This window comes from Alosa sapidissima, chromosome 21 (genome assembly GCF_018492685.1).
Source record: "Alosa sapidissima isolate fAloSap1 chromosome 21, fAloSap1.pri, whole genome shotgun sequence".
Taxonomy (NCBI): domain Eukaryota; kingdom Metazoa; phylum Chordata; class Actinopteri; order Clupeiformes; family Clupeidae; genus Alosa; species Alosa sapidissima.
Window position 1 is genome coordinate 8,193,458 of NC_055977.1, and position 22,603 is coordinate 8,216,060.

At 41.5% G+C, this 22,603-nt stretch overlaps 3 protein-coding genes across 4 annotated transcripts in view; all 3 read right to left on the reverse strand.

Annotated features, from left to right (window-relative positions):
• Window positions 1-1,602, reverse strand: part of tomm40l (translocase of outer mitochondrial membrane 40 homolog, like) — a 6,863-nt gene extending 5,261 nt beyond the window's left edge. Inside the window, exons 1-2 of the mRNA XM_042076813.1 lie at window positions 1,361-1,602; window positions 524-732 (exon numbers count right to left, since the gene is read on the reverse strand). Of these exons, the coding sequence (XP_041932747.1) occupies window positions 524-731 (208 nt within the window). The 5' untranslated portion in view covers window position 732; window positions 1,361-1,602. The remainder of the gene's footprint in view (window positions 1-523; window positions 733-1,360) is intronic.
• A 4,713-nt stretch (window positions 1,603-6,315) lies between these two features.
• LOC121695264 (probable ATP-dependent RNA helicase ddx6) lies at window positions 6,316-18,979 on the reverse strand. Of its 2 annotated transcripts, none has more exons than XM_042075931.1 (14): window positions 18,788-18,979; window positions 16,023-17,165; window positions 15,588-15,651; window positions 15,010-15,114; window positions 13,848-13,977; window positions 9,586-9,732; window positions 9,344-9,438; window positions 8,646-8,768; window positions 8,368-8,496; window positions 8,111-8,227; window positions 7,798-7,861; window positions 7,573-7,674; window positions 7,016-7,250; window positions 6,316-6,733 (listed from the first exon to the last, which is right to left on the reverse strand). In XM_042075931.1, the coding sequence occupies exons 2-13, from the start codon at window positions 16,211-16,213 to the stop codon at window positions 7,036-7,038; spliced, it is 1,482 nt and encodes a 493-aa protein (XP_041931865.1). In that variant the 5' UTR covers window positions 16,214-17,165; window positions 18,788-18,979; the 3' UTR covers window positions 6,316-6,733; window positions 7,016-7,035. The 2 variants fall into 2 exon arrangements, with proteins under 2 accessions (XP_041931865.1, XP_041931864.1); XM_042075930.1 differs by having other exon boundaries at window positions 18,697-18,979.
• Window positions 18,980-19,282: 303 nt separating this feature from the next.
• On the reverse strand, window positions 19,283-21,829 carry LOC121696148 (trypsin-2-like). The gene is made up of 6 exons (XM_042077479.1): window positions 21,790-21,829; window positions 21,125-21,281; window positions 20,535-20,791; window positions 19,851-19,987; window positions 19,567-19,668; window positions 19,283-19,365 (listed from the first exon to the last, which is right to left on the reverse strand). Exons 1-6 carry the CDS (start codon window positions 21,827-21,829, stop codon window positions 19,318-19,320), a joined length of 741 nt encoding a protein of 246 aa, XP_041933413.1. The 3' UTR covers window positions 19,283-19,317.
• Window positions 21,830-22,603: the final 774 nt, after the last annotated feature.

Here is a 22,603-nt window from a genome sequence, read left to right on the forward strand (position 1 = left end):
ATGTCTGACAAAATAGGCTTGTGAGCTAAACTGTCACTAGTAACTAAACTGCCAAATTTTACAATTGCCTGCAATGTTTTCTATTTGAAACATAACCAGATCCAATGGTCTATATTCTATAGAATGGAATATATACTATATTCTCATCACAGAGCACAGCGATTCCACAAGCCCACTAGAAAATCATTAGCACTGGTGCCAGTGACACTGGACTATCATGTGCTCCCAAATAATGAATGAGATATCACATCAGATCCTTTCACACAAGACCGTACTCGTATAAGGTGTACAAGCAGAGGATTTGCTCACTTTCACTGGACAGCAACTAAAGAATAAGACTACCAGGAGATTTGAACTGAAAAAAACATAATTACAAAGAAGCATGATGGCACAAGTTGGTGGAAACAAATAGCACAGGTCTGCAAATTTGACTGGGCGAAAAACATGTGACACTAGCCACTGCCTGGTCACCATACTGTTTAAAATGGATGCTCAAGAGGACCAATTGTTGCCTTGTTCTCACCTTTGCACTTGCGGTGGCATTCCTCAAAGGCTCCAGGATTGGGCAGCGGTGGTTCACCGTCGGCGGCCTGGTCTGTGGGCGCCCCAGTGGGCGAAACCGGTGACACAGGGGGCATGGTGAAGCCCGCGGGCACAGACACAAGACCTGCCCCGCCAGGGGTGCCACCGACTGGAGGGCTTGGGGAACTGGCAGCCAAAACACTGCCCATGCTGAGAGATAGAGGAGGAAACAAAGAATGAATGAATGAATGTCACCGTGAGAGCGCAGGGAACTAGAAGGGCACTGGACAGGATAATGAACGAAGGAATGCATTGAATGAATCAATAAAACGGGATAGTCAGAGGGAGAACATTTAAAACTCGCAAGGAAACGTAGAAATGTTCATGAGCATAGCTCAGACAGTCTTTTCATTCAGGATAATGATTAGCTATGAAGCTGGACACTGTAAATCGGTGTGGCTGTGGACGGTGAAAAGGCCAACCTTCACTGCCATAAAGGTGCTCTTAATGGCAGCTACCTAACCAAACAAACGTGACTAGAAACGATGGCCATTAAAGTCATTTATACATAAACGAGGCATGCCAAATGTAGCCAGCTAGCTTCCTGCTAGGTATCACCTATCCGAGGGTAGGTAACGTTAGCAAGCCATGACCAATGAATTAGCTAGCTAACCAGCTAGCTATCTTAGCTTATAAATAACATCAATCGTAAGAGGAAGGATATGAAGCAGGCACCTCCATCTTAGATATCATCAGAACTTTGACTTATGACCATGGCTGTTTTTTTAATTTAACAGCCATGTTCATACTAACCTCGTGATATAAGATTGATACTCACGTTGTGACTCAGGACAGAAGGACGATACAACACCCGGCAGCACCAACGAAGAAATCCTACAACCAGCATGAGTTTAACAGAGGAACCGCCTTCTTGGGAAATGTGGCCTTTGGATTGGATGGGAAAGAGACAGATGAACAATGTATCGCGTCTTCGCCTGTCAATCTCTGTTGTGTGCAAGCATGGGCGCAGATTTCAGAGATGAAGGCGTGTCTTGACCATAGCTCTCACATGCTGGAGGTGAAAAATGAACCGAGTTTGCGAAAGAATTTCAAGGAGGCGGGTCAAAATAGTCTTGCGTCTGCTGATTGGGTGACAAAAAACGTCACCAAGACAGCTTGGTTGAAGCGTCGAAGGATTTTTGGTTTGGGTTTGCCAGAGGGGGGACACTCTTCCTGAAGGTCACAGGACCTCCCATATGATTGAGGCAGTGGCAACAGCCCACGTCTTATATAATTTAGCCCAATTCTAGCAAATATTAATCATATGCAGCAAGTAACCAGCTGAACAACCAAAATCTTAACAGACATTTGTAGTTAAAACACAGAGAAGTTGTCAAAGGTGCAGTCCACATATCCAATGGAGGCTTTGCTGACCCCATACATTTAATAATAAGACAAGAAGGCACAAGCAAGAGTTGTAGTCAATTGTTTTTATTTATTTAGCCAGATAACCCTCTGTATGTTTTGTTAAGAACACAGTTCATTTCAATGAGAGAGGTAGAAAAGTAACATAGGAATTAACAGAGGCTGCATAAAGGTGATGTTGACATGACCATAAAGGGGGAAAACAAATACAAAACTGCTTTTTATACCAATCAAAATGCAAAAATTCAAAATGGCATCTGGGGCTTCGGAATTTAAAGTATTTAAAAGGTTTGGGTAATTTTGCTCTGACAAGATTTATCCATCCCAAACAGTGGTGCTCGGAACGGGGCCTCTGACAGAAGCCATATTATTCTCTATGGAGAAGACGAAAAGATAATACTGAGCTGGTAAAACTGGCCGTGTGAAGAAGGTTCTACCTCTCTCATTTAACATTCAGGCTTAACAATTCTCATTAACATTCGGGCTTAAGTTTCAGATTTGAGAAAGGAACAGAAAATAATAGAAACGAAAACAAAACAAACAAAAACTGCCACCGAAACGTAACCATTTCCACTTAAAAACTACACCGAAAATGAGAAAAAAAAAGTTGGAAAAGAACTGAATCTCCCCCCCCCCCCATGTTTTTTCTTATACTGTTATACATAGACATACAACAGTTCTTATGTCATTGAGAATTCCAATTTAATGACATTTGCATTTCAATTTCAAAGAAAAAGTAGTTCTCAAGTTCACTTACAACAGATCCCATGTCTTTCAAATACTCCAATTTAATGACAGTTGCATGTAGGATTTCAACACAAAAAGAATTGTTCACACATTTATTCAATTCAATGTTAAGCGTAACAAACCATTATTCCAAAAAAAAAATTTGCAGTGGGGGGGATTCACTTAATTCAAAATTTTTAGGATCTTAACATTGGTTTGGAAAATGGGTCCACCATTACATCTGAGAAATCCTAAAGCCTTGATCCAATTGAGGTCTTGGGAACGGTTTGATCTGGGCTTAATGTAGTTCTGGTTGTTTACTGGATAACTGGGGGTTGAAACTAAATCATGTTTGAAATTGTTTTGATTCTACTCAGGGCGCGTAAACACCAAAGTCACACAACGCCTGCGCTCACACACTCACTCCCACACAGGTGGACACACATACACACACACACAAACACAACTGTTTGCCACAGCCAAACATACCAGCTCAGGCAAGAGTCTCACACACTCAGTTGATCACTACAGACACACACACACACGCAGTTTGTCACTCACAACATAGCCCATCTTTGTAGGAAAAGATTCAGCATTCTTTCACAGATTCTTGGTTTTTGATTCCCACCCACACACACACAGACACACCCACACACAGACACACCCACACACACAGCAGTCTTCACTCGCACTTATGCGTTCCATTTTATACTCATACACACGTCCATGTTATACATTCATACTTTTTGGTTTTCATAATTAGTCTTGAAAATCAGCTTTTCAAAACCCCAACATGGACGTCCCTACATCCAGGCTTAACAGCTCACTCCTGTAAACGCCAAACACTCTGTAAACAAAGATAATCATTTACAGGCCCTAAACCACCAGATGACGATCCCCCACCCCCCCCCCCCCCCCCTTCAGACATAGATTTTTAAATCTAAACCCTGGTTTAGGTAGGTGAGGGCACAGGGCAATGGGCATTTGGTTAAAGAAAGAACAAGGACACCGGTTGCCACCCTTTCCTTAAAGTTTTTTAGAATTATTCTTGCCTGAACTGTTCCGAATGTTTACCGAAATACTTCACAAGTACCGATGAAGAGCTGTTGACTTTGGGCAGCCTAGGATAGGCCCATTTATACTCTGGAGAGACTCTCAGTGCCAAGATCAGACAACTGGTGACACAAACCAGGGCGAAGGGCTGCTTTCAAAAGATCCCTTACACTACCCAATCACAAAACCAGAGGAGTCTCACTATTCCCATCACCAAATCACCCCAATCCCCAACCGATCTATGATCAATCCCCAATCCCACCCACACTCATACTTGGCTCAAGCAACCATCCCACCCCCCCACCCCCCAAAAACACACATACTTGGCTCAAGCAATCCCCCCCCCCCCCCCACACACACACACTCCGACTCCCATGAATACCTACCCACCCCCCACCCATCCCATTTAGTTCACCCCTTCATCCACTTTTGGCAAAATACATCATTACCCAGCCCAATCAAGAAAATGACATTCCACTTAATGTCATGTCCCCCTCCCCCTTCCTGAAAAAAATTAAATAAAATAAAAAAAAAAACCTCCCGCCCCCCCCACCCCTCCCGCTACATTTATCTGCAGCAGGGAAAAAGACCAAACTTAAAAAGTACAACGTCACAGCTGCCAGTTAGAAGATGCTACAGTTTATGCTTCAGAGAAGAGCGCAAAAACCAGCCTCCAGTGAGTGTGTCGGGCAAAGAGCCCGTTAGACAGGCCAAGACATACACCACAGAGAGAACAGGCCAGGACACACACTACAGAGGGAACAGGTCAGGAAAATGAAGTGCAAAGCTGGACACACAGAGAGGGGGGAAAGAAAAGGGACAGATGTTCCAGAAAACGAAGACAAAAACACACACAAAGAAAAAATCTTTAAGACCCCAGCCACATTACCTGCTTAGTAAAAAGAAATAAGAAAAAAAAAAAGAGGACAAACTGCAACAACATAATTGTTAACATTTTAGCATGTGACCATGTTTGTTGAGATATGAGCTGTTCAACAGTGCCACAGGGTCTAGAGTGGGGGTTTATAAGCTTGGGGACACAGAGGACCTTCTTATAGCTTTCTGTGAATCATGGAAACGCCAGAATACTCGCAAAACTATTGTAATACATTCACCCATTTGCCAGTTAGAACAAAAAGAAGAGAAAATGAGCTGCATGATAAAATAAATGGATTTTTTTTTTTTAAAGTAAGGGGAGATTTTTGATTTTTTTTTCAGCAAACAAAAATCAAGCCATTTTTGTGCACAAAACTGAGGCAGGCGGCTCTTATTTCAAACAGCAACAGCAACTGCCTTAGCACGAGCCTCCTCTGACCAATCGCCTCTAATCACCGCAGGAGCCTGACCAGAAGCATGATGCCAATTAGCTGACTGACAGCATAAAACCTTACCCTCATTGACTGGTTGACAGCTGTGTGTGGGGTGGAACTCCACTTGTGAAGCTAAACTTCATGCAATGACTGACAGGCCCTGCAAAAGTTCTACTCTAGCATGCAAAGCACTCCGCTGCATAAAAATACATAAAAGCCTGCAAGGTCACAAGATCCAAGCCCACGCATCAGGCCAGAAAGTCACACGTGCCTGGTACAAGTCAACTGAACTGCGGTCGATAAAAAAAATGTCATGTACGTTTCTTTGCCATTTCCATGATGAAACTGATCTCACAAAAGCAGGAAGAAAGAACTCAAAATGCAGGAAATCATGCTAGCAGGCTTGAGTTATTATTATTATTATTATTATTATTGCCATGTTTCTAAAGGAGGACATTGAAGAGCAGGGACGGGCTGATTTGTGTGTGTGACTGTGTTGCCGTTATGCATCGTAGATTAATGAAGCATGGAGCTGAGTCGACAGCCAAATGCATAGTTAACTGTGAGAACAGACATAGACAGGTCCTTCAGAGCTCAAAATGGCAATATGAAAAGGCCAAAGCCTCACCCAGTCACGCATTACCCTGCGCCAATTCAGAACAAAAAAAGGAAGTACTCATCACCTTGCATTAATTATAATTACCGACGAGTCTTGCAAATAGGTGCTTAAAGATAATCTACCGAGTCACATTTATAGTGGATCCTTTTAGAACTCCTCTAATAGAAAAAAAAAAGAATGAGGTCTCACTTTAAAAGAAAAAAGCACCATAAGCTTTTGTGCTTTCTACCTATTTTCAGCCCAAACAAAATTGTTTCGATGCCCTTGGATCTTGGTGTGACTTAAAACTTGAAGCCAATTGGCTGCCAGTACACAGAGTGTCACATCATAAGGGGATTCCTCTCAACAGAACACAGCAGGTTTAACTGTTCTGCCTTGGTTAGACTTCTAAACTCTGGGCATCACAAAGATGCTAGCTAGGATAGTCAGCTTTTCTTTCCGTCAACATCTCAACGTCTACAGTTGGCCTGTCAGAAATTAAGGCACTTAAGTGACAGGGCATGTGTGTGTATACAATGTGTGCTTCTTTAAAAGGACACACACCAAAACAAACAAAAAGAAATGTGTGTTGTGCGCACCAGTGTGCACACTCATGCATGTTGTGTGTATGAAGGTGGAACCACGTCTCCATTTCCTAAAACCGCCTCAGAAATCAGTATGTTTTCTTCTTCTCTTTTCCAAACCAAATGCTATATAAGAAAGAGCAACAGCCAGCTCTGGTCACGTCAATGACGTTCTCACGCTTGTGATCTACCTCATCCTGCAGGCCCTCAGTCCTGTTTATTTATTGCAAGTCACTCAAGGACTCTGGAATGTTTAAGGTTAGAAAAGGAAAGGAAAAAAAATAAAGGGCCAGAGTTGCATGACTCAGTTTTGTGCACAAGAATGAAATGTTTCACGTAATCTGGCACGGCAATGGAAAAATTGAGGGTACGAAAGAATGAAGGGAACAAGCCAAGGGGGGGAAAAAAGAAAGAAATAAAGAAAAGGGGAAAAAAGGAGTTAATAGAGGAGTGTGAAGAACTTTGTGCAAAAGCAAACGTCTGTGCAAAAGCCAGTGAGCCCAAAGCCTGTGGTCCTGCAGGGACAGAAAAGAACAAGAGAATCGTTAGTCCAGGCTCACTTTCCACTTCATATCACTGCTACACACAGACACATGAAACCAGCATAATTACATAACTAACTTAGGGACAGCCAGATTAAGGATTCAAGGAACAAAATGTTATAATGTATAGTTCTGTATGTAATACCATTACACATTAAAATCCACAATCCTGCCCAGAAGTGACATGACGATCACACACTTACTAAACACTCAGATGGGAGACTTAAACGCCGTCGCCAAGACAACCACTCTCACCTGCCAATCATTGCTTTGCTTTAGGGCTGGCTGGGCGTGGCCACAGGACGTCTCGACTCCTCCTCCTCCTCGCCGCCTGGTGAGACAGAGTGGTACTCCGCCACGTACAGACTCTTGTCAATGGTGCCGGGGATGGGCTTGATGTCGGTCACCAACTGCTCCTCGATGCCCTTCAGGTTGAAGCGGTCCTCAGACGTGATCAGGTTGATGGCCAGACCCAGGTGCCCAAAGCGGCCTAGAGACGGAGGTGGCGACAGAGAAGTAATGAGAAAAAAATGCAAGGTTAAGGTTTTTGAACATTTTAACATAAGATTCCGTTCCGCAACAATTCAAGGTTCTAAAAGTCTATGTTGAATTCAATGAACCCAGATATTCTTTAGAACATTCATTTTCCAACATTCCCGTCACACCGATGTGACGATACACCTTAAAGGCTCAATAAGAACTAGGCTACTGAGAGCCATGACATGCCATGACAAAATAGGGCTGCTTATTGGGACTTATATATAAGGGTATGGTATGCGTCCTTCCTGTAAGCTATGATGCGTTTTACCCACCTGATCGACCAATGCGGTGCAGGTATGTTTCTGCATTCTTCGGGAAGTCGAAGTTGATGACCACGTTCACTGCCTGAATGTCAATTCCTCTGGTGAACAGGTCTAGCACACACACAGAGACAGCAACACTTGTTACCATTTTGAAGATCCCAGGCCATTGCCTCACAGACATGACATAAGCCTTGCAATAATGGGTCTTCAGAATAAATGACAGATTTAGCTCACCAGTGCACACCAGGTTCCTACAGAGCCCATTCCTAAAGTCATGGAACACACGGTTTCTGTACTCCTGTGGAGAGAGTGAAGATTAGCATTTAGCGAACATGTAACATTTACATTTAGCAGCGCTGTAGCTTGAATGCTATTCCTCATTCTGCAAGTCGCTTTGGATTAAATTAATATATATGTAATGATGGATGCGTAAATGGTTTTATGTTTACAAGACAGGGCTGAGGTGGTTCGGTCTCCACATGACCCAACTTGAGTCTGTTATGGCAATACAGGCGTGTTATAATACACAATACTGTTGATGCCAAACCTGCATCATCTTGGCATGGATGTAGAAGCAGGAGTAGCCCAGCTGGGTGATCTTTTTGGCAAGCAGCTCGACCCTCTGGGTAGAGTTGCAGAAGATGATGGACTGATTGATCTGCAGCTGTGAAAGGAAAACAAGACACACGGCAAAGGTTATTATGTTTGAAGAAAAAAGGAGATGCAAGTTACTATGGAGGGTGGGAGGGAGTCAACATGGGGAGTAGAAAATAAGATTTAATGGGTTGGCCCACCATGACCTACCCTGGAGAAGAGAGTGTTGAGACAGTGGACTTTCTGCCTCTCCGTGACATAGGCATAAAACTGGGTGATACCCTTTAGAGTGAGCTCTTCCATCAGGTTGATTTCATAAGGTTTTTGCAGGTGCTTGCTCTGTTGAATGAGACACGGATACAATTTAGAAGAGCCACCATGACAACGAACTTGGAAAAATACTTCTAAATATTCAACCTCAACAAATTCTCTCTCCCACTCTCTCTCTCTCTCTCACACACACACACACACACCAGCAGGTCTCTCACCATGAACTTCTGTACACTGATGGGGAAGGTTGCGGAATACAGCAGAATCTGCCGTTTCTTGTCCAGGAAGCTGATGATATCCTCTATGAGCACCACAAAGTCCTGAGAGAGCAGTTTATCTGCCTAGAAGAGAGAGAGAAAAAAAAAAAAAAAGGAAACACTTCAATCATACGCTGGATCGGTACTCTGACACCGTTTGGTTCTGAGCACAAGTAAAACTTTTGAGGCGAGTGTTTTATTTTGCAAGAAATGTCAGACATTCTGTGAATGTAGTTTGAGAATGGGGGAAAAGGGTGGAAGGTATGCCAATGTTTTGGCCATATGGCGTTCATCAGAGAATAAAGCCAAGAAACATTGTTTTTCAATCTTTCCAGCAGAAGTTGCATTGCATTGTTTCCAGGCATGTTAATGTGTGGCAAAACCATAGCTGAAGGTTGACACGGTCATGAAACAAACATTAGAGTGCCATGGCTTAATGCAATTTCAGATACAAATATGCACAGAAATGCACTCCCAAAGCTTAAAGTGCAGGGGACAGAAGCCCGTAACAGTATGATTACAGAAAGCTTGCGGAAACGCATGTTTGTGGCATGAATAAAGAACATGACTAAATTTCCTGTTACATGAACTTATTTTCACTTTTTCAGTAACTTTAGTGAACACATACTAGTTGGTAAGTGCAGAAGACTACCACTCACTTCATCCATGACCATCATCTGAACTCTATCCACTTTGGCCACACCCTTTTTAATCAAGTCCAGAATTCTCCCTGGTGTTGCGATGACGACATGAACTGTACAGGGATAACATAGGGCAGAGCAACATTTAAGCAGCAAGCAACAACAAATAGCTACATTTCACATCTGATGCACAGATCTCTTAACAGCATCACTGATATGAGAGCAACTCAAGAGTAATCATTACAGGTTTGGTATATTACCAATCTCATCCAGGCGCATGATGTCATCGCGCAGGTTGGTTCCGCCGGTGGTTGCCATGACTTTGACTCCGCCCAGGTGCTTGCTGATCTGTATGGAGATCTGGCTGACCTGAAGGGCCAGCTCTCGAGTGGGAACCATCACAACGGCTAAAGGAAGAGAACAAGGGGACACACACACACACACACATATACATTAGACCACCTGAGAAATACAACCACAAGACCATGCGTGACTGGATGACGCAAATTGATCTACTCAATCTATTACTATAAATACAGGAAATTTGTAGAATTTACAGATTGGTTGGTCAAAACATTTACAGTGCAGAGCATACATCAACGGACTAGAGAAATTATGAACATAAATACAAGAGGTGGAGTCTATATTTAAAAAAGAAAAGAAAAAATTATACGAGATCAATTAATAACATTCTGAGATCGATATTTGAATATGCATTCAATATGGATGCAGAAAGCTTTCACCAGAGCCAACGGATTCAGAGTTTCCCCAGGTTTGACCACCCCAAATTTAGGACCTTAAGACCTTTTTAAGACCACTTAAATGAAAATTAAGACCTGCATCGTACACATTATGCGGTCGTAAAACACCAGATCAATTTCCCAATAAAGACTATTAAAAGGTCTCTCCTATCAACTGATTATGTTGACTCATAGCCACCGGTGAGACAAGTATTTGCACAGTCCCAAGAAATTTGACTAGACTGGTCACAATACCAAAATTATTGTTTCGATACCAAGTCAAGAATTGGGATTTCGATACTTCTTTGAGACTTCTTAAAACATGTATTTGATTTGGGGGCCCCCACCACCTTGACGTCATCAGTAATATTTAATATAGTGTGATCATTCACACCAGTGGCCATCCTAGATTCTGCTTGACTCTCTCCACACACACACAAACGGAAAATGATGTGTTGTCATATGTTTCTATTTCATTTCATGTCAACACATATGGAAAATTATGGCTTATGTCATATGTTTCCATTTCATACATTTTGGAATTCATATAAAGTGTATATTTTTGTTAATAATGTATAGTATTATAACCTGCATAATTACTAAAAAGCTAGTCGCTAAACATCTTTAGTAATTTGAATACTTCATATTGATTTTTACATGTAAATAATAATAGTGGCACATAGTGGATAAGGATATGTGGATGCAATTCATTATGTTTTCTATGTTATTAGATAAAATAGATGTTCAAAAAAAACTAACAAGTTGAAGAAAATCTTTCTGGGATCATAGAAGAGATAAGTGTCTTGCAATGATCATTAATGATTTTAGTGAGCACAACACGAATAACAGACAAGATTTGAGCTAGCGGGATTAGTTGGCAAGGAGCTCTCTACAGATGTAAAAGTCTGCCAAGGTTGTAGCTTATTTCTAAATGACATTAAACCCAATAGTAGACCTAAATTACCTAAATCTCATAGCCTAGGTAGGTTAGCAACACAAACTTGAGGTGTAAGCGAGCAAATCAATTTGATATTAGCCTATTATTATGTGTTACCACAGAATCACTGAAACTAGCAGCCATGTCTCGCTGTTTATGGCACGACAGCTGCTCATATGTGTGTGAGGAGAAAAGACGCACAGCCACAGGCTAGGGGAGGAGGCACTAGAAGCATGCCTTGTGCACACGAAGGTTACTTCAAAAGAACACGGGTCATTCTTAAAAGTATCGATACTAATAAAATGTACTATAAAAATGCTAATAAAAATAACTTTTTTCAGGCTATTGCAATACTTGTAGTATTGGCGCACCATGCAACACTAAATTAGACGTTCTCTGAGGGTATGCAAAACCCCTGTTGTATAGAACAGAAGAAGGCACCAGCCAATCAAATTACGGTTATACTTCCAAGTAATTTGCATAGCCACCGTCGAGAACACCCAATGGCATGCGTTGACGGAATTCAACTGTGTGGGAGCCGTAACACTTACCATGCACTTCCCCTTCATCCCTCCTCTACCATCTTCTACCACATGACTAGTACTTATGTCTGCACTCTTAGGCGGGGATCACATTAGCCAGTGGCAGGTTTCCTATTGTTCTCTATGGTCCGGCAACGGAAAAGTGGCAAGGCTGGCGTAACGCTAGCGTTGAACAACCTGAGCGTTGAACTTGGTTCAACTTTCAAAGCGCAACGCGAGCGTATTCAATTGACAAACCGTTTGTGTTGCTTAGGAACGAGATACAACTTATTATGGTCTGAGCGTTGCGCTACGTTTGCCGCTGCCGCTGGCTGATGTGATCCCGACGTTATTACTAATGTTATTTCTTATTCTGTAAGTTACTTTGGATAAAAACATGCTAAATGAATAAATGTAAAAGTTACATTGTGACATGACCAACAGTGCATGTTTTCCTGAGGTATTAACGATGTTTGCCCTCTTAGTTAGGCCTACACTGTGAGGGGCACTGATAGTAGATTTTTTTACTTTACTATGTAACTGCTTTGGGACCAATTGTAGGGCTGGGACAACGCGTCGACGTAATCGATGACGCCAAATATTCGTGTCGATTCGTCAAGCATAACGTGTGCCGCCAAATATTTGTAATTTTACACCTTCAGTGTTTCCCATACATTGACTAATCTGTGGCAGGGCGCACGAAATCCGTCACACATTGATATTCTATGTTGTATTATTTAAAATATTTAAAGATAAGATAAAACCCTTTCATTGAGCTGCACTTTTTACGCACGCAGCCTTTCCTTGCCCCGCCCACTCTCTCTAGTAACGAGCCCGCTGCCCCTCCTCTGCATGTGCATTTAACAAAATATTCACGATTGTTGTTGCCACATAGAAGCATTGCATAGAACAAGGCGGGCTAAATTGCTATTAAATCCGCTTAGCATCGTGACCATGCTGCGCAAATTTGTTATAAACTGCTGCATTAAAGTTAACTCTGCTAAGAGTCTTATCACAACATGGTTTAGTACTAAGTTAAGTTATGCAATCAAGCAGTATCTAAACGCTAACGTTAGAATACTGTTTGATGTCGAGTTTAGCATGCTTACTTACAGTTACTTGTCAATTTCGTTACTCATGCAGGGCTCATTTTATTGACTCTAACACTGAATGTTTGCAAAATCCCGATGTAAATGGAAAAGTGTTTTCCAAGACTCAAAAGTGCTTGTACCAAGGAGAAGTACAAACTGTTATTTGAACTACGTTATGAATTGCATCCACACATCAGCAGCCTTTTAACTGTGTTAGTTAATTGCAAGGGTTCCCTCACGAACGTCTTAAAGTGACAGGCACTCAATTAGACCTATACACTACTGAACTTTATTGACTGCTACCTCTGACTGCATTAGAAGAATGCATTACTTTCCACTTGTATAGTCTTTTATTTTGGAATTTTAAGAGCAATAAACAGATATTGCAATTTTAAGGAATTCATGTTTTTTCATTCAGCTTTATAAATCAACTATTTAGTATAAATTGCCATTAGTCAATTAATGGTGAGAATCAATAATCGAAATCGAATCGAACTGAAAAAAAAAAACAAAAAAAACATTAGATTAATCGATGCATCGAAAAAATAATCGCTAGATTAATCGTTTAAAAAAACAATCGTTTATCCCAGCCCGAATTTTGAAACCTTATGTATCGAAATGTAAGGATGCAATTGCAGGGATCATTCCTGTCCTTGATGATGATTGGCTGAATCGTGTTCGATGCCGTTGTAAAATTCAGCACAAACATACACCTTGACCGCATTTCGTTCTATATTACTGCGCTACCACAACTTGATACAGAAGTTGGGAGTAGCTGCGTCTCGATGTTGCTTGGCAACCATTTTGATAGAAGAAAAAATATTTCTTGGCGGAAGAATGATTATCTATGAATAAATCGTAACATTTCTCATTGCTGTGCCTTTATATCATGAAATCTTACCTGATAGATGTAGTATCCGTTATGAAATCTAGTATGAATGTAGTAACTGTGAATGTAGTAACCGTGAAATCTTACCAGATATATGTATATATGTAGTAACCGCTAGAAAAGCAATAAGCCGTCCGTAGGTTACACTGATTTTAGAACAGCTAAGGGGGGGGGGTTGTGCCTAACAACGAATATGCTCCCGTGAAGCGCTGTAGCTGCCTGGCTACTTTAGATGCTGGATGTAGCTACTCGAGCAAGGTAAAACTCATTGTTTTCATTTTTTATCGTACTGACCGTGAAAAAAAAAAAAAAAAAGGAAGACGCTATGTGAAGCAAGCCCTTACCCTGGATGTGGTCTTTCTTCAGGTCTATCCTCTCCAGCAGGGGAATGAGATAGGCCCCACTTTTTCCAGTCCCGTTTTTGGCCCTCGCAAGAATGTCACGGCCAGAGAGGGCGATAGGGATGCTCTCCTCCTGAAAAGGGGACACCGACACAACTGGAGGTCAGTTTAATAAATGCGACTCAAGTTACAAAAATGTGTCATTGAAAACCATTGCTTGATAGTTTATAAACATGTCACAGTTTGGACATGGACAATACACAACAATGGTAGGGAGTATAAGTCTTGAGGAGTGCAACAGGTTTGGGAGTTGAGATGTTATGGCCAATGAGTGGCGAGCTGACTGCAGGACTTAAAGCATGGAACATTTCTGTGCCTGAAGGCATCAGAAACTCTCAAAGAAGTTAAGCTGATGATACACAAGGCAACTTTTTGAGTAACGTTGCTGGGCAATAGCCCTCTGAAGTTTGCCTACAAAAAAGCTGGCATCTTTGACAACCGGTATCTGGTGATTTTTCCTATGGGAAAATAACATGGGGATTTTATATTATCGTACCTGTTAAACTCTCGTGGGGATGAAAAAGTCTGAAATGCAGACGTTTTCCTGAACACACTTTTGTCCTCTGCCTTCGAGTGGATACTGTGATCTCCGGTAAGTGAAGGCGGCACACTTAGATTTTTGCTACCCCAGAGCTAACTTGCAATGCAACTTGCCATAAGTAGTTAGCTTTAATTAACAACCGGATCTCCTTATACGGGCAAAGATGGCCGTTTTGGTTCTTTTTTGTAGGCGAACTTCAGAGGTCTATGTTCCTATGTGTTGTGGCTCTGGCCATGTTCCCATTGATATTGACCACCGTGTTTGACAACTATAAACATATGTCACTGTAAAACTAATTTTCATATATTCATATTATTGATAGTTCCCATTATTACTATTATTATTGTGCTTAGCGTAGACTTTTCAACTTCATTTGAAACTATTGTTTATTTTCATTATTGATATTGTATTGACATTATTATTATTATTATTATCTACTGTTAATTTTAACTACTGTAATGTTCATATTCTTCATGTCATTTTGGACAAAAGTGTCTCTGCTAAACACAATAACCATAACAACCATAAAGTGTAGAGGATTCAGCCCTGTGAATGGTTGGTTACCTGAATGGGGGAGGGCTTCTCCCAGCCCATTTCAAATATCCCCATCAGAAGCTCCCGCTTCAGGCAGTAGTCTTCAAACTCATTCCCCTTGGTCGAAGTCACATCCTGGGAGGACAGGAGGAGGGATTTAAAAAAAAAAAAATTTTTTAAAAAAATGTTCAGCCCATAAATGTCTAAGTGATAAGTAGCAATAACAATAATACTGCTCCGGGGTCTGTTGCCCAAAAGCATAGTTGTTAACTTCGATAGCAACTACCTTGGTAGTGTCAGTGCCAAAAGTGAGTCCATAGATTTGAGTTGCGCATGCACAAACACTTAAGCGATATAGACTTCATTTTGTCACACATCATGTTTTTAATTTAGGAAAATTAAAAAATAAGAGCATATTCGTTAGCTCTTACTAAAATGTGACCGAAATACAACCGAATGACGCCGTATTTCTGTATAGTTTACGCACGACTCAAATATGGTCAACTCACATTTGGCAGTGACGCTACCAGGGAAGATGCATCGTAGTTAGCAACTTACTTTTCGGGATACGGACCCCCGTTCAGGTCTGCAAAAAAACATATACTTACAGATGTTCTGACCCGAGTGTCTTTGGGGGGGAGCAGTAAGCTCTTCTTCCAGTCATCACCAAACCTAATTTGAAACAAAACAAGGCAGACATGCCAAACATCAGCACTGTGCACAGATTTAAGTTTTCTTTTTAGATAGAGCTGGCATGATCACTTGTTGTCAGATCAAAACCATTAATATTTGAGGTTACAGGCAGGTTACACCAAGTGCATAACTAAAGCATTCGGTTAATGGAGTATAGAAATTGTTTTAAATGATTGGTCTAATCTTTTTCAAATGTATGCATCGCCATCACGTCTGGTGTAGCCAGTTCCACTGACAGTAGTGGAAGCTAAATTGTTGCAACATACGCTTCACAAACGCAAAGCTTTAGGTGCCTAATGATAAACAGTAACCTAAGCAGTGGGGGTAACAAGTGTGCGGGAGGGACCCACCTAATGCCGCCTTCCTGGGTGCCACCCCCTGGTTTCTGGGCACCTCCTCCCGCTGGCATCTTTCCAGGCGGCGTGCTCACAGCATGGGGTCCTGACTGGGAGACAGGTTTGGTCTGTCCTCGTAGCTGCCCGTTCTGCTTGTTCAGACCCATCACCACAGGGCCCATGCTTTCTGTTCTTGCTGTTGCCATTTCTTTTGTAATCCTTCTTTTTTTTTTTTTTTTTCAGTTCACTCCTTTGTCTTAAAGTTTTTTTTGTTCTCTCTGTAAGGTTCCAATGCCCTTTGTGGAGTATTAATACCAAAAAAAGCTAATAAAGCATTTATAATGCACTCTATTTCTTAAATCCGAACTTACTTAGAAGTGTCTTTAGTATTTACATATAGACAAGTGGACGTACAGTGTAGACTCTTTCAATAAGAGCAACTGACGTCATGAAAAATAAGTTTCACTCCAGCTCTTCCAAAAGAAGAGAAATGAGCATTTATATGCATAAATATAGAAGACCTGACCACAATATAGAAAATTATATGTAGACAAGTTTCACAAAAGTACAAATCCTGCAATAGAACAGCTAAGGCAATACTGAAGAGAGAGTCTGAAAAATATTCACGTTCTTGTCTCAAACAGTTCAATCTCTCTTTTTCCTCAGTCTGTTTTCCAAAAAAATAAAGCTAGTTCATCAAAACAGCTGTTGCTCTCTCTTGGTTATAGAGTCTTTTCCTGCTTTTCAAAACTTTTCAAAAACTGCAAAGGATTTTCTTTGTTTATTCCTCTTTTGTATTGACAATGAATTGGTGAATTTGTGAATCGTCTCCTTTCAAGCAGACATGCTGCAAGTGGATTTCCTGATACCAAAAATTCCTGATGCTTCAAAAACAGAGACAATCCTGGGATACAGTAGTCCAAAACTCCAAGAGTTCCCTTTGCGTTAATACGGCCCAAACTTAAACTTGGTAGTCTTTCTTGTAATAGTAGTTCTCCACAGACTTCACCTGTGTGCGTGTGTGCGCTTGTATGTCAGTTAGCATGTGTGTATATATATGTGTGTGTGTTTGTGTGTGTGTGTGTGTGTGTGTGTACAAGGTGAGGAGCGAGTCGCGTTTCCTCCACTAAACAGGCCAGCAACTCAGATCTCAGTCACCTGACAAGGAAGGATGGGAATGGAGAAAAGAATTAGCACCACATGGAAGACAGTTTTACTCTAAATAACACATCAGTTCATCAACTCCACTAAACATGGCCAAGGACAGTCTCACTGTTAATGACCTTGCATGCTTGCTGGCAGCTCACATATCCTGTTAGGATGCCTGCCAATGTAATGTTATTCTGAAAGTGTTATACTGGCATTATATCTGCAACTAAAACCATGGACAGAATACAGCATACCAAAATGGTAAGCGAACATCTCAGGCGTCTGATTATGTCGTGTATTAGAGCCATGTTTGAGAGCCCATCTAATATTTATAATGCAAAAACCACGTCTCGAGACGGCGCCAAGCACTTCATGTTAAATCTGTTAAAAAGTTCTGCAGCAGGGGGCAAACTTTGACTGCCATGGCATCTGCGCTGGGTGAAAAAGCCATCTCCTCTGTGATTGGCGTTGCGCACATTGTAATAATTGGCCTGCTTAATTGCAGGTGAGGCAATTTAGTAATTTGTGTAATTGCCATGGACAAGGTTAGGTCAAAACCTTTGGATAGCTAATGTTATTAATGAATTAGCTCCGATTATCCACATTGGGCTGCTAACAGAGCTAGCGGCTAGTGAACGTTAACTAACCCCCATTGGACACATTTAATGCGAGGTTAATTTAGAAATAAAAGATACATCGGTTACATACAGTAAGGACTGCATTACGTTAGTAATTCATATGAACGGTATGATACAGACCATTAGCTCTTGACCTGATAAGTAGCTGCAAGTGCTGTCGAAATCGACGCAATAGAATGGCGAAGCTAACGTATGCTAACTTTACATCAATTACCTCAGTGCCGACTAACGTTAGATGGCTCCTCATTTTAATCCAAATTTAAAAGTGCATGCTGATTCAATACAAGTTCGCCTCGTTTGACGTCACCAGTCGCATTAATAATCCACACTTCGATACGACAATACAATTTCATCGTAATACCAGAGAATGTCTAGACGGGCTCTGGTAATACCGTCTCTGCAGCTAACTTAATATTGGTTAGCTAAAAGTAGCTAAACGTAACGTTGTTTTATCTGGCTAGTCTATCTGATCAGTGTGGTAGCCTCAGCTAAATCCGTCGCTTTCGTTACAGCACTAAAAAGTATCTGTGTAACATTACGTTCAACATTGCATTGCCTATTTAATGTTGACGTTAGTGACCTCACGTACAACACTAGTAAATTACTAGCAAAACTGGGAACAAAGGGTAGAAGCTACGGATTGAAGTCTTCGCAGCATAATAAGGGTCAAAATGAAGCTGTGTTGTTCGTGATGACAGGAAATTCAGACAGCAAATCTCTTTTGAAGAGAGTAATCCACGATAACGTTAGACTGCCGAGGCTAGCATTAGCTGCTAGCTTAATTTACCAATTACTCTTGGCTAACGTTAATAGCTAGCTGCAGTTAGCAATAATATCTCTTTAGGGAAGTCATTCAGATTCAATAACAAGACAGAAATTTGACGTGAGTCGACATATGTTACCTTTTTATCTCTGCTGTAACTCTTATCTTGATGTTATTATCGATGCTGATCGAATTTTCGTGTGTATAGTTCAACGAAATCTCAAACTCACGTTAACCAACTGGTCTCTATTGTGTTTGTTCTTGCTAAATCAACATGGTCGCCGTCGTCTTCTTCTTCCTACGGTTCTTCGTCGTCTTTCGTCGCTACTTATTGCAGCAACATCAGCTTATTACTGGTCTTACTGCCATCTATCGAGGTGGTGGAGCGTCACAGTGAATACATGAAATACTACTGGAAATACTGTTAGTAGTAGACTATCTTTTAAGCCATTTTGTGTTTATTCAGTTACCAGTTCAGTCTGTTTACTGTCTATGGTTCAGTTGCTTCCAAACTGAAGTGAATGTCGACTATGTAGGAAATGGAATACAGTGTGACAGTAGGTCTACACATGAGTGACCAAAATGTCAGTAGGTTTGAATGCAAATTATGTTTATCTGTTTATTTTTGTACCACAACACTGGAACTGGTAAAGTATGGAACAATAATCTGAACACAAAACAAGGTCTTTGTGGTTCTTTCGAAAACAGGTGCAGAAAGCATCAGAGTACTGTAGCCATTTCCTTCAACCGGTCCAATGCTTTAATGGGAGGCCATAGTAGATTTAATCCAGTCTGTGAATTGGCAGACCTATGACAGAAACATCAAACCATTAACTGACACATGTATGCATTGTTTGCAAAAGCAAGATATCGTGTTTAATCATGAAATAACCTGACACACAATGAGATGATTGGTCTTAAGAGCTCTGAAACACTGGGTGACTATGTACCATTTTATAAAACAAAAGTGGTTTGCAAAACAGAGCATGAAATAATGTGGTTGAGATACCTTAGCATAGACTCCAGGACGATCTGCTTCAGCACAGCCCCAACCCCAGGACACTACTCCTTGAAGCTCATTGTTGCAGATCAAGGGACCACCAGAGTCACCCTGTGTGTGTGTGTGTGTGTGTGAGAGAGAGAGAGAGTGAGTTAGAGAGAGAGGGAGATAACACAGAAGTTTGTTTCAGAAGTCAAAGAGTGTGTTCAGCTGGCTAATATATGTGGTTTAGGCAACTCTACGTACTATTGATGCATTTGCATGTGGTTTATAAACATATACTGTATGCACACCTGGCAGGAGTCCTTCCCTCCCTCCAGAAAACCAGCGCAGAACATGGACGAGGTGATCCTGTCGGGGTACGACCTCTCACAGTCCTCCAGGGACAGAATGGGCAAATCCAGGCAGTTCAGACACCACCTGCAGCCAACTAGCCCAGGAGCACAGGGTGGTGTTGTAGAAAGGAGAGAAGAGTTAATTTTCTTCCTGAAGAGCACTTAGGATTGAGATGTCACCCTTTGGTATGAGTAATAAAGTTTTTTTATAGAGCCAGAAGTCATCGAAGTATAGAAGATATAGAAGTCTACATCTTAGCAGCACTGCGGTGTACCTGTTTACAATATCAACAACAGCTGTATGTTGCTACATACATGCACATTAAACTATCAACTTGAAGTTAAAATGGTGTCAACTGGATTGAATTCTGCCTTAGAACACATCATATAGAACTGGTTGTGTCTGCCTACACTGGTTCTGTCTGCCTATAATGCTTTTCTCTCCATCTTACATTTTGACTAGTACTTTTAACTTCTGCACTCTCATCCTCTAGTAACAGTATTGATTGATTGATGTAGTATTAATTCAAGGTATCCTCTATATTGTAGCTTGAATGTTATTCCTCATTTTTGTAAGTGGATCTCTTTGGATAAAAACTTCTGCTGAATAAATAAATGTAATTTAATGTAACTCCTACTTACAGGGGCTATTGGTAGACCCCCAGCCAGAGACATGGCACTGAGTGCCAGCGGGAGCACAGGATGTGGGAAGTGCCATGGTCTGCACAAACTCGTTCAGAACGGCAGGCTCCTTCAGCTTGACCAGCATGATGTCGTTGTTGATGTTGTAGCGGTCATAGTCAGGATGCCTGATGACCAGCTCGGCGGAGATTTTCTGCTCAGACCCCTCGTTGTAGCGGATCTCATGGTCACCCAGCACCAGAATGATCTCACTAGCACTGGAGGAGGGAGGTAAGGCAAGTTAAGTTTATTCGCTGTTTATAACCACAGTGAAATAAGAGATTAAAATGTAAAGTGCATTAGTAACAGAAGATTAAGAACAAAAAGGGTTGAAATGTGTAACCAAAAAATATCAAAAATGGGGAAAGAGAGAAAGAGAGCACAGAAATAGAAGATAGGCCCTGACAATAATTGGTTACATTCTGCACACCACAAGTCCTTCATGGATTTCTTCGCTTATGCAAAAATTCTACACAGACGAAATCAAACTCAGCTGCATATACTTTCACCCCCACTAATTGATCTGAGAACAGTGACAGTGTAGAACTCACTCTTTGTAGCAGTGGGCCGCGGAGACCACCCAACGATCAGAGATCAGCGTGCCTCCGCAGAAATGCCAGCTGTTCTTGAGAGACACCTGCCAAGGCCTGGTGTGAGGCTTGCACTCGTACCCTCCCACGATCTTATCATCATCCAGCCCAAAAGCCACTGAGTGGTATGACAGAGAGAGAGAGTGTACAAGGAAGAACAGATGGAAAAGAGAGATGAAGAGTAGGAGAAAAGAATAGCCAAACAGTAGGAGCAGGTAAACTGATTTTGAAGAGCCTGATGGTTTATGAAGTGCAGAGCCATTGACAAAAACACACAAATACATCATATCAAGGGTCAAGATTGAGACTGCTAGACTTCTGTGAAAGTTATGCTCTGAGGTGGGCAAACAAGGTCCACAACAGACTTAGCAATTTGAAAATGAATAAAGAGGAAAACAATAAAAAAAGTATCATGTAATCTGCATAATATTTCCATTGTTTCCAAAATGTAGTATTACAGTTGCCTGGTCAAATACCCCTCAGCCACATACAACATGACTCATTGTTAGATTTTATGCTAAATCTCTCCACTATTCAAAATAGGAATGACCTGATGAAGTAGTGATAGGGAGTAGCTCCTACACTGTACAGTCCCCACTCCGTAGAGGTAAACCTCACATACTCACCAGAGGCCCCTAGGATGAGCACGTGAATGTACAGGTGCATAGTTGTAGTGGTCTGCAGATGACTCAGTGGAGTGGTGGTCTCACCCCTTGCATTTAAGATGCCTCCATAATTTCCTCTCTCTACCACGCCCCTATGACATTGACCCAAGTCAGCAGTCCCACTTCTGAGTTATAACAGTGAAGGTGGTGCCAAAAATGTCAGATTAAACACGGAATGGCAGTTAATCAATAATCCAAAGAATGATAAAATTCCACATATGCCCAGTAACTCCACAATTCCCACATCGGAGGGCATGTTCCTGATAACAAAAGTACCAGTCAAAACCAAAATCTGCAGAGCATGCAGTCACATCTTATGGGGCATTCTCTAGTAAGGATGTTGCCAATTGTAGTTTGTCACTCTATTGTTAGGTGATGAATATGGGGATGGAGCCTAAACTGATTCAGAAGGACAAATGGACACTGCGATTGCCCTAGAGGCCTTTGTGAAATTGGATTGGGATGCTCACCACTTTAATTCAACAGACGTGATTTAATTTCCCCTATAATGATTGTAAGTGCATCTGCAGGTCGGTAGATGCTTGTTGATGCTGCAAGATGGGGAGGGGAGGGAGGGAGGGGGGTGTAGGGCAGAGGTGCCAGGGATGGAAATTAGCACCAGCCACATGCTGGTAAAACGTGCTGGTAAGTGGAAGGTGACCGTCAGATATCAGACACAAAGTAATAATTTAATATTGAGTGTCTGGTGAATTTGACATGTGGCTGGTAGATGTACTCATTTTCAAATGTTAATTTCCACTCCTAGGCAGGGCAT

Coding starts and splice junctions, on each gene's coding strand:
- LOC121695264 (XM_042075931.1), bottom strand. CDS start 16,213: ATGGCAACAGCAAGAACAGAAAGCATGGGCCCTGTGGTGATGGGTCTG. Junction 15,115..15,587: donor ACACTCGGGTCAGAACATCT/GTAAGTATATGT, acceptor CTGTCCTCCCAG/GATGTGACTTCGACCAAGGG. Junction 9,733..13,847: donor GAAGAAAGACCACATCCAGG/GTAAGGGCTTGC, acceptor CTCTTCCTTTAG/CCGTTGTGATGGTTCCCACT.
- LOC121696148 (XM_042077479.1), bottom strand. CDS start 21,829: ATGCACCTGTACATTCACGTGCTCATCCTAGGGGCCTCTG. Junction 21,282..21,789: donor GCTCATCCTAGGGGCCTCTG/GTGAGTATGTGA, acceptor CATACCACTCAG/TGGCTTTTGGGCTGGATGAT. Junction 19,988..20,534: donor GGGGTCTACCAATAGCCCCT/GTAAGTAGGAGT, acceptor CTCCTGGGCTAG/TTGGCTGCAGGTGGTGTCTG.